General features: G+C 42.3%; 1 protein-coding gene across 1 annotated transcript; it reads right to left on the bottom strand.

The window, feature by feature from the left end:
• Positions 1-426: 426 nt before the first annotated feature.
• SRD5A3 (steroid 5 alpha-reductase 3) lies at positions 427-16,552 on the bottom strand. Its single transcript, XM_019640909.1, has 5 exons — positions 16,268-16,552; positions 8,310-8,452; positions 6,264-6,461; positions 2,657-2,791; positions 427-1,698 (listed from the first exon to the last, which is right to left on the bottom strand). The coding sequence occupies exons 1-5, from the start codon at positions 16,486-16,488 to the stop codon at positions 1,439-1,441; spliced, it is 957 nt and encodes a 318-aa protein (XP_019496454.1). The 5' UTR covers positions 16,489-16,552; the 3' UTR covers positions 427-1,438.
• Between the last annotated feature and the right edge of the window lie 330 nt (positions 16,553-16,882).

Consider the following 16,882-nt stretch of genomic DNA (forward strand, 5'->3'; position numbering starts at 1 on the left):
TACAAGTTTAGTGTAGAAAGTTTGGTTCCTGAGTGCTGGTCCTGAGGATGGCAAATCTAAATGACAAATGAAATAAATATGTCATTTATTTGAATAAACTGAGCAACTGATTGAAGTGGTATTTGATCGATAGGAGGGAAAATGCTACAGCTGAATTATGTTAAGAACTTTAGAATATGCTTTGATATGCATATATTAAAAGTTAGATTAAAAAGAATCTCAGTTTAACAGCTTCGGTTTACTATTTCAGGGGAGAGGAAGGGGAGGATACTCTTAGACGGTGTGTTTGATATGTGCCTAGTTAATAATGAGGTTCTTTCACCCATTGCAAAGTACATATTAGTGCAAAATTTTAGTACCTAGTAGGCTATATAACATCTCTATAACAGTAATAGTTAATAATATCAGTCAATAAGCCAGTAAATCTTAGGTTGCATAAATGTGCAGATTTTACTGCATTTCTCAGGCTATAGTATTATTTTTCAAGTTTTTGTTTTTCTTTCACATTATGCATTTATTTCCCTTTGATTTAATCACAAGTATTTTCTTTAATATAAGCTATTTTAAGTGTAAACATTATTCCTAAATAGCTTCAGATTCATTCTATTAGTTAAAATAAACTCAGGCAGACATTAATCCAATTTGAATAACTACATATAAATGAGACTACAGCACTATCTAATCTGGAGTGTCAATTCCATTCAAGAAGGCTTTTTATACATGAATATACAAATACTTTATGTTCAGATGCTTTCACTTTTAAGGTATTCCCTTGAAAGGGATGTCAAAAAAGTATTAAATAAAAAAGGTTTCAAACTTTCTGTTGGACTATGATTTGAGGGAGATGAGTGGAAATGACAACTGATGGTTACATAAGTAGACACCTTTGTGGTAATATGTGAAAGTATAAATTAACTCCAACCCTCATTATTCCCTGAATCCTTTGCTGTGAAATTACAGTGTTATTTTCAAAGGCTATTCTGCTTTTATTGAAATGCAACAAACAGTTAATGAGCACCTACTATATTGCTTATTATGTAGTTCAGTTAATTTGTCCCTAACAAAAGAGATAAGGCCACAGATGACCTTATCTCTTCTTTTGTGTATATATGTGTATGTTTGAAGCTGTTTGCATACTTTTGTTTAATTTGCTTTTTGAAGCTGCTTGGAGAGGTCTCATCTACTTTTTAGCAGTTGGTTGGTTTTATAAAGGATCTCAGAAGGCAAACATAGCACTCCCAGATCTGCCAGAAATAGTTCTTTGAAGATTCATTTTCTTGAGGGGTACTACTTTGCTCAGTGGGTGAAGGCTTGGGTATAAAAATGGAACAGAGACTTTCAAACAGTTCTGCAGAAACTTCACTTTGGTCTCTGGGCTTCATTGTCCTTAGTAATTGAACCTGTCACTTGGCTTGCATTCTTTATGGCTGAGGTTATCTTAAAACAGAAACGGTAGGAAAGCTTTCCTGTGCTTTGGATAGGAGACAAACTTGCTTTTGTAAAATCTGTGGGTGAGGAGAGCAGACAGGGCCTGGCTGAAGAAGACATATGTCACCACTAGCCACCAAGTGAAGTTGTGAAATCCAAAGGTGACAGACATGGAAATGTAGATCATCAGTTCTGCTAAGTAGTTAGGGGAAGAAACATATTCAAACCAGTCTCCAAAAGGGATTCGGTGCTTACAGTGAATGACCACTCCTGAAATGGAAAAAGAAAACTTCCTGAACATTTAAAGCTACAAAAGGAAAAGTTTTATCACATCATTCCCAAAATCACTTACAAAAACTCTTATTTAGAAAAGAGTATGACAGACCTGTGTGCAAACCACCATCCTATCCCACTTCCATTGGCAATCTATGTATTTTAAAAATTGCATGGTAAGGTTATACTATCAACTGTAAATAACCACAAAAGGAAAGCCCATTTCTCTAATAATCCACCAAGCTAGAAATATGGAGCTCAGACTCTTGAGTGAGACTGCTCAAGTTCAAATCCTGGCTCTGCCACTTACCATCTCTGCAACTTTAGGTAAGTTGTTTCCCCTCTCTGTCCCTCAGCTTCCTCATCTGTAAAATGAGGATAAGACTGTACCAACCTCAAGTGAGTATTGTGAAGCTCTATGTAAAGTACTCAGAATGGAGCCCAGCACAAAATAAGCATTCAATAAATGCTTATTCAGGGCCGGCCGAGTGGCACGATGGTTAAGAACTGCCTTGGGACGCCAGAGGGCCCCGGTTCGGATCCCACATATGAGGGCCAGTGACATTGCCCTCCACAGCTAAGATCTGAACAGCAGCTCAACCTGGAGCTGGGCTGCCGTGAGTCGCCGGCGACGGCATAGGCTGCAGCCCCTGCTGCAGTGGGTTGCATTGGGCTACCGTGTGTAGCCAGCAGCCAGCATGAGCGGCCAGCAGACGCAGTGAGTGGCCATCCAGAAGCCTACGACTGATCTGCCTCACCTGGGAAGAGCGCAATGATGGTGCCAACTTAGGCCAGTGAAGCAACGTCCTCCACAACTAGACTGAAGAACAAAATGACAGCAACTTGTCTGTTCCCCTTCCCCCAATTCCCCAGTGCTATTCTCATCCCCCCAATTCCCCAATAAAAATCTTTAAAAAAAAAAATCCACACTCAGTGGCTCTAAAAGATGCCTCACCTGCTTTATTTTTCCTGAGACTGCCAAGAATGACGTGGCACTTATACTGATGAGCAGATGACCAGATGAACATCATCATTCCGAGGATATGGAACCATCGCGCTTGCATGAAGAGATTCTTCCCTCTCACATAGACTACAGAAAGAAGGATTATTAGCTAATGCTGCAAAATTTCAGAGGCTTGGGGAATTAAAAAATCATACAGTCAGTAGAACACATATGATTACCCACTTTTTCTGTTCCTCATGACTAGAAAATTGTCCTGGTAGAATTTTGCAAGTGCAGAGGGGAGAACTGGGTCCAGGAGATTTGCTCCTTAGCCAGGGGCAACTTCAATGGCCCCCTGCAGAGATTTCCATAATGATACTTTCTCTTGTTTCTTCTTCAAATGCTTTAAGCACAGAGTTTATCTCTGTTTCCTACTCTTGTGTGGTGAGACAACTCTGCACTTCTATTTCTAAGTCTGGTTTTATGTCTTCTTTCTTACACTACTGTTAGGAAAACACTGTCTGAAATCTCTCCCTGAGCTACTAGCCTAAGCCATTGTTAGGGAGGCCCGGAAGGCCAAACGCTGACTTGCTTGGCTCCAGCCAATGAAGAAAACCATTGGAAGTAAAGGCTCAGAATGGGGCTTCTCAAAAAGGAGAAATGTAAATTCCAAGATGAAAGACAACACAGTACCCCTTTATGATAGAGAGAACCTAGTCACAGAGATTTAGTTTTAGGAAAAGAAACACTCAAACTATTATCTTCCTCTTTCTTCTCCAGCTATAAGGAAGAAGAGAAGAATGTAGATCTTTTAAGAACGGGTATCAGAAAACCAAATTAAGGACCTCCCTATGATCAGCAGGAAGCAGTCAGGTTGGTTAGGGACTTGGCTGAAGAAACAAAGTTGTCCACTGACAACAGGGAAGAGCCCTGAGGCTCTGGAGCCAGGAGGGAGACCCTACAAAGCTGATTCAGGTAAAAGCGAGGGTCACACTACTCCATATGGGTACTTGGAAGTAGGGCTCAGCTGATGACAGCTTATGACTAATGAGAATCCAGCAAAGTCTACCTGTGTTAATTTCTTTAAAAACTTGCTTTATATAAACAATCAACTATAGTCTCTTAATATTAACTAGGCTTAGCCATTTAAAAGTTTTTAATATAATTTTTAAATAATTATAATTTAAAAATAATTTTTAATATAAAAACTTTTGTAAGTCAAAAAAAAGCAAAATATGAAAAATACAGTTTTAAATCAAAATGGCTTTAAATAAGAACAAGTCACTATAGGATTAAAAGTTAAAGCAAGTATCTGGGAGTTCACATCATTACTGAGTCACCTACTCTAAATGCGGAAAAGTTACCTATGAGGGAAAAAAGATCTGTAAGAGTAAGTTGGAATTATGATGCAGGAAAGGACAGGCAGGTAGAAGGCTCATATTTACTGAGAGTCTAATCTCTGTAGTACTTAATTATTCATTAATTACTTGATGGGTGTCTATTGAACCTAGCGCTATTGAAGGCATGAGGCATAAAGCAGTGACTACATCAGGCAAGATCCAGTCCTCATAAACTCGCATTCTAGAGGCAAGAGACAGACAGAAATGGGTAAACAAATCAATAACCCAGAGAATTTTGGGTAGAGATGGTACCCTACGTGAAAAGAAAATAGAACAGTGTAATGGAGAGTGACTCGCTCTAGGCTTTGAAGACAAGGAGATGTGAAGATCTGGGTAGTTTACAGATATTTTTTCTTTTCACTTTCACAAGAACCCTCTGAAATCAGTGTATGTTCCTACTTACAGATGAAGGATCTGAAGCGCAGAGAAGATTAATTAAGCCAGAATTCAGACTGAGGCCCACCTGATTCCCAAGCCCATTTCTATCAGACCCTGCAGCTGGTAAATGCCCCAGTCTATTCTTTCTCAATGAATGCCTGAAACCAGTTCTCCCCATATTGTTCCAACTGACCACAGATGACCTCTGGAAGGACAAACTGGTGAAACAAAAGACAGTTTCAGAAAGGAGTGTCTAGAAAGCTATTTTTGTGGGTGACTTGGCTGGCTTTCGTTCACTAATTATATAGGAGGGAGAGTAGAAGGTGGGGTCCAGCCAGCAGAGAAAACTCCAGAAGAGATATGTGATTGCAACAGAAACTAACAGACTGAAAGCTGGTGGGTTACCCAAGTACTTAGGAAAGTTCCTCGGGGTGGAAAACCTCTACTATGACAGCTAAACAATGGTATTGGGCTGCGCATGAATGCCACAGCAGAAAGTGCAGGAAAGAAAAACTGACTTAAGTACAGAGGAATTAGATGGAGAGATGCTAGCTGAGTGGCTAGAGCCAATAAATAATTCATGAATTGAGAAAGATCATCAATAAGATGTCTTGAAAATCATTCCTCAAGCCATCGCGGCCTTGGGTTGCACTACAACAAGAGAGTGAAAGGACGTTCAAGGGGCACTCTGATACTGAAATCGAACCTGAGGAGAAAGCTCACTCACTGAGGATTGGAATTATCCAGATCTTGGTCTCAGTTTATGAGGATGGATAGGGCAGCTTCAGGAAGCACGGAGGCCTTGGACTTAAGAGAAATAAAAAATCTACCCTACAGTGTCAGAGCAGAGAGATACCAATAAAAAAATCTACCCTACAGTGTCAGAGCAGAGAGATACCAATAAAAAAATCTACCCTACAGTGTCAGGGCAGAGAGATACCACGACTGCTAGGTGAAGTTAACCTCAGCACTAAAAATTCATTTCAGTCACCCCAAAGGCTTGATTCTTTTTCATAAGCATGTGTTTTTACCTAAATGCTAGTCATGTATGTTAGATATCCCTCCACCCCCCAAAAAAACCCCCTTCATGTCCTCCTTATAAACAAAGGTCATGATTTTGGTTCCCTCTTCCTGGTTAGTAAGAGCTCAGAAACGTCAAGACACAATTTTGATTTAGCACAGTACTCGGCCTCTCCTCTCAGGCTGCCTGACTTGAAGAAACGTTTTGTTGTAATGGCAACAAAATGGCTTCCTACGCCCTCTTCAAATTACAACTATTCATCACGAGTCCAAGCTACCTGCTCCTTCTCTAGTTTTCTATGATTAAATCCTGCACCACAATTTCCCCTTTCCCAGCCTCACCCCTCACCCTTTTACACAACCACCCCAGGATGACTGAGGCTTTGGTGAAGCAACTTTCTTTGCTGACTCTTTCTCCTGTTCTTGGGTGTCACCTGCTTCCTGCTCAACTCTTGACCACACTTCCTCTTTCTCTTCAGACTTACTCCACATGAGTTCATTGATTTCACTCCCACTGAGGAAAACCTCATATCCCATTTCGTCATCCTTAAATTGAACCTCCTGAATACTTTTCACTTTACTATCTTTACTGAAGGCATTACTGCTTATGTTGGTGTCTTTCAGGTTTTAGCAGTTACGGTTAATGTATAATATATACCTCTGGTCATGTTGATGTTTTAAAGATACTATTAGAGTCCAGACTCCTCAAATGCAAAGTGGATTCGGCAGGTCTCCTATTTTGAAACTTCCATAATGCTTGGCGGAGCATGAATACCTCATGCATCCAGTGACTCAGCCAACAGACCCCAAGGACCACTCACCATTCCTGCCGTCCATTGGCAATTGGCTCAGCACAGTTAAGCCGATAAGGATATAGTAGATGATTCCAAAACAGTAATGCACGACGTGAATCATGGCATTGGAGAAGACACTGACATAGAGGCACTCGAAGAGTCTTCGCAAACTGTGTAGCCACAGAAACACTAATACTAAGAATGCAGACAGCGCCAGTTCACCCCCTACAATTCAGAAAGCAACACGTTCAGCATTTCTCTTTTGGTGATTAATCCAAAGTTATATTTTCCCCCCACTGCTACACATAGTATTAAACAAAGTTAGAGCTAGGAAAGAGCCCTAGAAATCATCCAGTCTAACACCTTCCTTTTTTTAGCAATGAGGAAGTAGGCCAAGTAAGTCAAGGAAGTTTGCTCCAGGTTACACAGTAAGCTAGTGACAGAGCTAGGACAAGCTCAGGTCTGTTGACTCTTGTTCGCCATGTGAGAGCCTTCCAGGTTGCATGGACATCATTGTGAGGGGTCTGTGCACTCAGAACCCAGGGTCTGTGGGTCTCTGGTCCATGGCGCTAATAATAATGAAGATGGTCAGGAAGAGTTCCCAGATGACCTCTGAGCAACCCCACCTGGTAGGATCCCTGAGGTCAGGGGAGAAAAGACACACACACACACACACAGAGGCAGAAAGGGGGATAGGAACAGACAGGGAGAATTATTCATTCCTTTCCATATTAAAAAAAAAAGAAATTATACATTTAGGGGACTGTGAGCCTTGAGATCGATCTATCTTCCTACTTGCCTTTCACCCCTCTGCCCAAATGGAAGTTAGAAGAAATGCTTTTTAAAATGACATAAAACCTACATTTTTAAAAGTGAATATCGCGCGCGCACACACACACACACACACACACACACACACACACACAATAAGTAAACAATTTAATGGATTTTTACAAACTAAATCAACCCACCCCATCCGTTTAACCAGCACCCCATCCAGAAACAGAACATGACCAGCACCCCTGTTTCCTTTATAGGTACCTGCCCCCTCCCAACCCACTCTCCAAAGGGTAAGCCCTGCCCTGACTTTTGTCAGCTGTAAATTAGTTTAGCCTGTATTTGTATTTTAAATATAGTAAAACCTAATTTACACTCTTTAGGAATAGGTTAGAACAAATATCCAAATAAAAGTCCTCACAACCAACCCTGAAAACCCAGTCCCACATGAATCCAAATGAAGAGATGGTTTCAATGCCTGAAGTGGGATTCACTGAGGTATCCTCCCCTCCCAAATAGGATTTGCATACAGTTTCCCTTCTGACTCTGATCTTTTGCAACAAGTTTCTCTGGTTACAAAGAAAAGGATTGTTCCTAGGGAGCTAGTGGTGTGGCTGCTGGAACAGGACAGAGATAGTCATCAGAATGCTCTATTTCTAATTCTGCCCCTCACCCGCTGCCTGACATTAATTGAAGCCACTTTATTGTTTTCACCTTCAATACCTTATTTTAAAATTGTTCTTTATCTGAGGAAAATGTAATGGCTACTTTATAATCATCTGGTCAACAACTATTTAGGCAATTTTATTATATAACCAAAGTTTTATAGCATAACGAACATTTTTAACCAATGATTGAAAATTTTCTAACAAATTTCTGGAGTTCTGAGACACGATTTTGGTTGGACTACATAAGTGATGAGTGTTTCAAGGCAAACCCAAGGGATCCTAAAAGCTTTTCCCCTAAGTCTATAAAGACTTCTGTGTAAATTTATCAACAGTTCGAGAAATATCAGAGGGAGAACAGCCAGTCCTGTACTTAGCCAACACTCGCTGGGAAGTCAGGGACGAAGAGCTAACTCTTAACTCTGTCATGATCTCAACGAAGGATGTGGGGACATCGTCTTGAGATGGCTGTGAACCATGCAGAACTCTTTTGCCCTCACTTTCCACTTCTCAGTTCCTGCTGAGGTGGAGCCTGAGAGTGGCTATGAAATACCCAGAACAGCTTCCTGCAGGCAGGAAGGACACGAACAGGACGCGATGGCTGGCTGTGATTAGCCAAGGCACTGATTACCTTGGAAGTGCGCAGCCCCAAGAATTCTGAGTACAGTGTGAAGCCAGTATGGAAAAGGTGCTCCCAGGAACAGAGATTGAGTAAGGCACCAAAGCAGGAAGCCATTCCACAGCACTGAGATGACATAGAAGTGAACAAAATACCTGCAAAGGGAAAACAGGTTAGGCAGTAATCGAAGTAGAGCCACTTTATATGCAGGAAGACTATTTTTAGGTTCTTTTTCTTCTTTCCCCCATTCCCAAAGTATACTTTTGCTTTTTAATAGATCCTGAATCCTACAGGTGTTCAGATTTTTAAAATTTCCTTTCAAATGATGGGACCGGTTAACTCACAGGAAAAAAAGAGGACTCCTGAGGTTAACAAGAATACAGTGGACTCTGTTAAACTTAGATTGAGGGTCAATTAACAATTGCTCTTATCGCTGGGTAACTGGATTGGGCTCAAGTTCCAAAATAGGGGGAGCCCAGACCCTGGGACAGAGAACCCCTAGATTGTGCTAACACAAGCCAAATCTGTGAAAGATTTCTAAATCCCAAGCAATACTGCTGCAATAGCCATACATCTGTTACACAACATTTGCACAATTATAGGCTCTCAGGTCTGTAAGAAACTTTAGAGTTCTTCCGATTCAGTGATTTTCTAAATTGTGCTAATCTAAATGGCTTAGATGACAAATATTAACTCATAAAACTAGGTATCAACTCCTGATAGTTACAGCTCTCATAGTTACAACTACAATGCCTATTCTGCAATCAACCGTTACAAATGAAATACAAATAAAACCACCAAACCAATAAAAATTTCAATTAGCGGGCCGGCCAAGTGGCGCACTGGTTAAGAGCTGGCTTGGGACGCCAGAGGGCCCTGGTTTGGATCCCACATATGAGGGCCAGTGACACTGCCCTCTACAGCTAAGATGGTGAACAACAGCTCAACCTGGAGCTGGGCTGCCGTGAGTCCACGGTGACTGCAGGTGGGTTGCCATGGGCTACTGTATGTAACCAGCAGCCAGGGTGAGCGGCCGAAGCCGGCAACTGATCTGCCTCACCCGGAAAGAGTGCAATGTTGGTGCCAACTTGGGCCAGTAAAGCAACGTCCTCCACAACTAGACTGAAGAACAAAACGACAGCAACTTGTCTGTTCCCCTTCCCCCAATTTCCCAATAAAAATCTTAAAAAAAAAAAAAATTTCAACTAGCAATGTTAATTTGATGTAAAAGATGACGTTTTGCTGAGATTACCTAATATGGCACTAGAGCCGAACGGGTTTTTTTGAGGCCCGTTTACTATTTTTCCCCATTCAAACCAGTTCAAAACCATTCTCACTCTGCAGGGTACCTGGAGGTCATTTGGCCTTCCTTGGTCTTCAGTACATCCTGAATAAATTAAGACCTCTCCCTCTTGTCTCATTAGACTGTGACAAAGTAAGATGACCTGGAGTCAGGAGAAGTAAACAGAAACTCAGGGACTCCCTTTCCAGATAACCCAGAATATTCTTGTATCAGAACTCACCGCTCCCCCTCCCCACAAGACCATGCCCACAACCCAATCTGACAAACACTGATCTAATCTGATCATTCCATAGTAACCCACTTAATTCTCCCAACTACAGTTACAAATTCTATCACTGGATCTGCCCTCTCTGAGCCATCCTGTTATTCCTGATTCTGATCTTCCTCAGGCTCAAGAGCTTAGTTTCCTCAAAAATTCATGTCAGTGTCAATTCCATGGCCCCCCCATCCACCCTCCTTTGGTCTTCGGTTGCCTTCCAGGGTCTTAAGACACACTTCTGAGAACTGAGCCCAGGTCTGGTCTGAGTAGCAGGAGCAGAGCTGAACATCAGTAGCAACTGCTCTGCCGGCTCCCACAGAAAGGGAAGGGGCCAGCTTCCAAAGAGCAGCTTCTGAGCCAGTCACTTTACCTATTTCATTTTTGCACAAATATTTATTGAGCACTTAAAACATGCCAGACAACATTCTTGAAGCCAGGGACTCAGCAGGGAGCAAACAGACCAGGTCCCTGCCTTGATGTTTATCTTTCTGCAGACAGCAAATGAACCTGTAGACCTCTAGCTAATGCTGGGTGAAGGGGCAAAGGGGGTGCACAGGGGAGGCCATTCTGGATGGGTGGTCAAGAATGGCCTCTCTCCAAGTGATATTTGGCTAGAAACCCTTGTGAATTTGCAGGGAAGAATTTCCTAGGCAGAGAAAAGGACAACCACAGAGGCCTGGAGGATCAATAAAGAACAGCTCTGTGGAGAGGGCTAGGTAGTAAGGCGGGAGGGGCAGATGCTTTAGGGTCACGTAAGGACATTGACTTTTATTAAGTGTGAAGGAAAGCCATGTGAGCAGAGTAACAATTTATGTTTTAGAACTCCTTCTGCCTGATAGGAAAGTTGTGGAAACTGATGGTGGTGATGGTTGCACAAAAATGTCAGTGTACTTAAAGCCACTGGGCTGTGCACTCAAAATGGGTTAAAATGGTAAATGTCATGTCATGTATATTTTACCACACACAAAAAAAGAGCATTGCTCATTCATTTTACTATTTTTTAAGTTAAAAAAACAATCCCCCTGGTAACTAGGTAGAGAATAGTCTAGTTGTGGGGAATCCAGTTACTGAAAGATTCATTCGTTTCATCTTCACAATCCCATAAAGTTTATGTGGTTATATTCACGTGGCAGATGAGAAAACTAAAGCTCAGAAAGGTTAAATTACTCAAGGTCATGTACTAAGTGGCCGTGTTTGGCTCCAGACTCAGCCCTGATGACTTTGAAGTTAAGATCACACAGCTGCGCTCCTACTGTTCACACAACCTAGACGGCCCGAACCTGCTTTTCTGGCCCTATGTTACATGTACCCATTTATACCAAGCCTAAAGCCCACTAAATCACTCAAGTATGTTGGCATAAGCCACATCCTGCTGTGCCCAACTTGTGCCAAAGTGTTTTTGATTCATGGGAAGGCTATTTTTCTTTTTCTTTTAAAGATTTTTATTGGGGAATTGGGGAAGGGGAACAGACAAGTTGCTGTCCTTTTGTTCTTTAGTCTAGTTGTGGAGGACGTGGCTTCACTGGCCCAAGTTGGCACCATCATTGCGCTCTTCCCCGGTGAGGCAGATCAGTCACTGGCTTCTGGACGGCTACTCACGGCAGCTATTGGCAGCTCACTCCAGCTGCTGGCCACTCACGCTGGCTGCCAGTCACTCACCGTGGCTCATGGCAGCCCACTGCAGCCTCACTGCAGCCTATGCCGACGCCGGTGAGTCAGAGCAGCCCAGCTCCAGGTTGAGCTGTTGTTCACCATCTTAGCTGTAGAGGGCGCAGGGTCACTGGCCCTAATGTGAGATCTGAACCAGGGCCCTGCTGCTCAGAGCTGACGTCCCAAGCCAGCTCTTAACCAACGCGACACTTGGCCGGCCCCATAACAGCCTTTTAATCCCGCCTTCTCCACACAATGGCTAGTCATCCTTGCAAAACATAAATCATACAATGCTATGTTCCATTCCAGCCAAAAGCCATCAATGGCTTTCCATACACTCAGAATAAAATCCGATCTCCACCATGATCTGTAAGGCCCGGATGAGCAGTGAACTCATCTGCTGCCCTACCCCAACCTGACCATCCTTTCTAGCTTTGTCACTGCCACTGCCACCCCCACCAGTTTTGCTCTTGATCAAGTGACCCTAATGGATTTCCTCTGAAGCACTTATTACACCTGAAATTATTTTACTTGTTTTACAAGATTTGTTTACACATTTACTGTTTTACAAGAACAAAAGCTCCAAGGAGTCTAGAATAGCTCCTGAAACCTAGTCAGTACTACTCTATAAACACTAGTTAAAAATGAATGAAAGAGAAGGTATTTTACCTAAAGTTACTCTCAGAGTAAGCGTCAAGTTAACCCAGAAACCGATTAAAAAATTCTTTCAAAACATATTAATCAAAGACCTTACTATTTGTTAGGCATTGAGCCAGGGATATGGTAACAAACAAGACAAATGTAAATGTATGGAAATTGTATAGTCTAGAGCAGAGGTTCTTAATATTTATCTTCCATGGATTCCTTGTATGGTTAAGGCTATAGGCCTCTTCTCAAAATGTTACTACAAGCATAAAATACATAGGGTTTCAAAGGAAACCAACTGTATTGAAATATAGATAACACAACTACTAACAAATCTGTAATATATTAATATGTGTGCTTAATGTCAAATTACAGGATCTAGTGGGGGAATAACTACAGTATTCTTCTAGTGATGAAAATGTTTTGAGGTCTCTTCAGTATTTTTAATGTAATATAAAAAAACTGTCACAAAATTGTAGGCATTGCTAATTCTACTGTGGTTTGTTGATTACACTCATCATTAAGGAAATGCTGAATTCAGCCAGAGGTTTGTGAAAGAGAGATGTAATTTTTTTTCCAATCAAAGTTTGCCCAGGATGCTATCCATGGATCTCCTACACCTCTAGTTAGGACCCCTGGACCCCAGGGGGGAAACTCTGGACGGCTGCTCTCTTTGCCTGTAGAGCTCCATTCAGTTGCAATGTTTCCATACCATTTTGAAATTTTAGAAACAGGAGAAGTACTTCCATATACACTATGCAAGTCAAGACCATTGTGACTCTTGTTGGAAGTCATATATTTATTCAGACTTTCTGGGATATTAAAACTCTGGGAAACAAAAAGAAACAAGAAAACCAACCATCATCTTAATTAAAAAAAAAAATCTACCAGATAGGGATAATGGAATCAAACATACACTCCACGAACTAAGGTTTTATTCTTGCCTCCTTAGGAAAAAAAAAATCCCAAACAAAATTAAGCACTGTTTTTAGGTGCAGAAACAGGATTTATAGCTGCCTACTTCTAAGTGTACGAGGTTGGACAAATAAGTTCACGAACTCATCCTAGAAAAAGTGCTACATACCTCATTGCTGAATATCACTACAGTCACCTTCGAAGCACTCCCCTTGGGAAGCTATGCACCAATGCCAATGTCTACCCCACCCTTCAAAGCAATTCTGTAACTCTTTTTCTAGAATGGCCATCAGAGCTGTCATCATATTACTCTTGATGTCCTGAATGTCATCAAAATGTCTTCATTTCAATATTTCCTTTAACTTCGGGTAAAGAAAGAAGTCATTGGGGGCCAGATCAGGTGAGTTGGGAGTGTGTTCCAATACAGTTCTTTGTTTACTGGCTAAAAACTCCCTCACAGACAGTGCTGTGTGAGCTGGTGCATTGTTATGATGCAAGAGCCATCAATTATTGGTGAAAAGTTCAGGTCATCTTACCTTTTTCATGCAGCCTTTTCAGCACTTCCAAATAGTAAAGTTGGTTAAATGTTTGCCCAATTGGTACAAATTCATAAATAATCCCTCTGATATCAAAAAACGGTTAGCAATATTTTGCAACAAGTTTGCGAACTTAATTGAACTTAGTTGTAAGACCTCGTATAATATTAAAAAATTCTAGGTTTATTTTCACTTTCAATAGTACTACTGAATTTTGCACAAGGAAAAATATTTAAATAAACATCGAGGCATTTTTGCCTTTCATTATTGTCCTGGATTTGCTGTACCATCTCCAGTGTTAAAAGAAATATTTAAGTTTAGAGGGCTGGCCAAGTGGCTCAGTTGGTTAAGAGCTCGCTCAAGAGTTTAAGCTCTGAGCAACAGCGGTTCGAGTCCAGCCCGAGCTGAGCAGCCCCTGAGCTGCCAACAGGTAGCAGGATGGCTCAGCTTAAAAAAAAAAAAAAAAAAAAAAAGAAAAAGAAATATTTAAGTTTAGAAAAAAAGCAAAACAAAATACCATGGGTGTTTCCACTCTAGAATTCTGGAAGAAGAAAAAGGCATAAATTATTTCATAGTATAATAGAAATTAAAAGAAGCACAAAGAATACCAATTGTTGTAATAAATAAGGGAAAAGTAGCAAGTCCGTTTCTTGGCTGTCATATGACAGACTTAAGTAGTAACAGCTGGAATATGGAAGCCAGAGAACTAGGTAAGTGCACAGAATGACTTAAAATGTGTCCTTTAATCAACGGACACTAATACGTTTTTCAAAATTCATAAAAGAAATGTTATAATTCACTCTCTAAGAAACATTTTTTTTCCTTCACTTGATAACATTAAAAAGTGACAACCTTGGAATGCCCCTGCTATAAAATAGAAAAGGACATGCTGCAATGAAACTTGATAAAAAAATAGGTCAGATAATTTTCACTTAAAAAGAGCCTCTAAAGACTAGGTTTTTAACCAATTAGTCTTGAATACTTCCACTTTTTCCCCCAGGGCCTCATTCCATTTACCTTTCCTCAGAATGCTAAATGAAATGAGGCTTTAGTTCTCTGTTCTCAGTGTAACACCTGATGAATCTTGCTCCAACACTCAAAATTGGGGGATTATCCACATTTCAGAAGCCAAGTTATACTTAGCCCCTTTTTTCGTCTGTGGGCCTGGGCACTCTGCCTATGTGAGGTTTAAGGGATAACTCAGGTGTTTCAATACATCAGAAACTGCAAAACATTATTCCAGCTTCCTGCCTAAATGCCAACTTAAGGTTCATCTTTGTGGACGGAAAAGGGGCCACATATTAAACCTGACAAGCTCAGGAGACTGAAAAATAACCACATAAGGTGGTCTGAACATAAAAATTCCTAACTAAAAGTGAGTTATGGCCAGTAGTCACATTCTTGGCCTGTAGCTTCCTTGACAAAGGTCAATCTTTACCTTAAGTGAGCTTATGGCATCTTTTTGCATCTAAGACAACATACACTTGCAATATCAGAGTCATCTCTTCTTCCAGACAAAACCCACTACACCAGAGCACCATCTACAAAATCCCTCATTGTTATCTTGTTCCTGAAATACCATCTTCTATGTGCTGTAAAACGCTATTAACTATCCTGTACCCACCAATGTAAAAGAAGTGTGTGTCTCTCCATTTTACTTTTTATCCAGTTCCAGAGATTTCCTGGCTTTTATTCCCCAGGGATTTCTCCCACCCGCTTAATCTACAGCCAATGGATTCCTTGTTAACCCTCCTCCTTTGATTCTAATGTATAAAATAAATTGCAAAACGGCCATTTCCTGGAGCATTTTCTCAATCCGTTGAGATGTTGCTTCCTGGCAACTGTCGTGAGTTTGGCTCAAATAAACTCTTACAAGCTTTCTCTTAGGCTGGATGTTTTTTCATAGACAAATTAAAAGAGAAAGGCCACGGCTATATTCTTACCATCTAGAAGTGTTTGATTGACTCTTACCAGCTATCTTCTAAATTCAAAGTAAAAAAACCCAAAAAACCAAACTATAACAAATCTTACAATTTTTGAAAAAGTTCTATTTAAGCCCTAACGATTTCCTCTTTTGTTGATTTTGGTTATGAAATCTGTTAGAAGTCAAAGTCTCAAGCCGTGCCATCACGGGCAATTCTCTCAGGGGCACCTGCTGAGGTGCGGGTTAGGAGGGTCAGTGCAGCGGAAGGAGGTGTAGCCAAGTGTGGGGACCAGCATATCGCCCTCTGGCTGGGAGGGTCGGGGAGACGAATAGGGGAAATACAGCGAAGGACAGGAGTGCCTTCATTTCTAGTGAGTTCTGGCCACCTCAAATTAGATTGTGAGCCCCTAGTGTGCAGGGAAGGGGAAAGAGAATTGGGTGATAAAGGAGACTAATTTGCCGCCTGCTGACCAGCCCTAAATTCGGAAGCGCTGCCACTTTCCCCGGGGGAAGGACTCCGTGGGGCCACAAGTTGACGGTCCTTTTAATGCACGTCGGTGTCGGCGGACACTCGGGACATTCCGCCCCCAGGGCCACGAAGCGGTTGAGGACAGTGCTTGGCGGCCCCGCCGGGGCAGCGGCCCTGCTGGCGCCCGCCTCTGCTGCCGGCTGCCCGAGCCGGGGATCCCGGGCTCTGCGCGCCTTAGCAAACCGGGACTCGCGCCCCGGCGCGGTTACCTCTTGGGAACATCAAAACTCTGGAAGTAGGCCGGGCGCAGAGGGGCCTCAAGCTTGGTTTTCCCATAGCGGATCAGGTCCTGGAAGAGCGCGTTGCTGGGGAGCAAGCCAGGCGGCAGAAGCTGCAGCATCAGGCTCAGCAGGAAGGCGGCGGCCAGCGTGAGCCACCAAGCGTTCAGCGGGCTCAGCGCCACAAGCTCGGAACTCGCCCGGAGCCCCATGGCCAGCTTGCCCGCTTCCGCATTACCAGGATCCGCACTGCGAGCAGGCGCTGGAGCGGCCTCTAGTGCAATGCGCGCCGCTTAGGAGGACGGCACGTAGGTGACGCGACACTGGGCGGGGACGGGCTCCGCCCCGCCCAGGAGCGGCCCGGCTGGCCGCGCCAGATCCCGGGAAGCGGTCACGCTGCCCATCGCTGGAGGCTGTCTGTCCCTAGTCCCTGATTTAGAGGTTCTTAGATAGGACCCCAGAATATGATTCGACGATATGATTCAAAGAAGCGATATGATTCAAAGACAGCGTGCCTGCAAGTCTTCATTGCCGCCTATTTTCAATGTAAAAATGGTAACAATCCTGAATGTTCCACGTTAGCTATTTAAATTATGGTACAATAAA

The sequence above is a fragment of the Hipposideros armiger genome, unplaced genomic scaffold, assembly GCF_001890085.2.
Source record: "Hipposideros armiger isolate ML-2016 unplaced genomic scaffold, ASM189008v1 scaffold_53, whole genome shotgun sequence".
NCBI classification, from domain to species: domain Eukaryota; kingdom Metazoa; phylum Chordata; class Mammalia; order Chiroptera; family Hipposideridae; genus Hipposideros; species Hipposideros armiger.

Excerpts from the sequence above, each read along its gene's own strand:
- SRD5A3 (XM_019640909.1), bottom strand. The coding sequence starts at position 16,488 with ATGGGGCTCCGGGCGAGTTCCGAGCTTGTGGCGCTGAGCCCGCTGAAC. Across the intron at positions 6,462-8,309 it reads TGGGGCTGCGCACTTCCAAG|GGGGTGAACTGGCGCTGTCT; the intron begins GTAATCAGTGCC and ends TCTGAATTGTAG. Across the intron at positions 1,699-2,656 it reads TCTCAGGAAAAATAAAGCAG|GAGTGGTCATTCACTGTAAG; the intron begins GTGAGGCATCTT and ends TTTCCATTTCAG.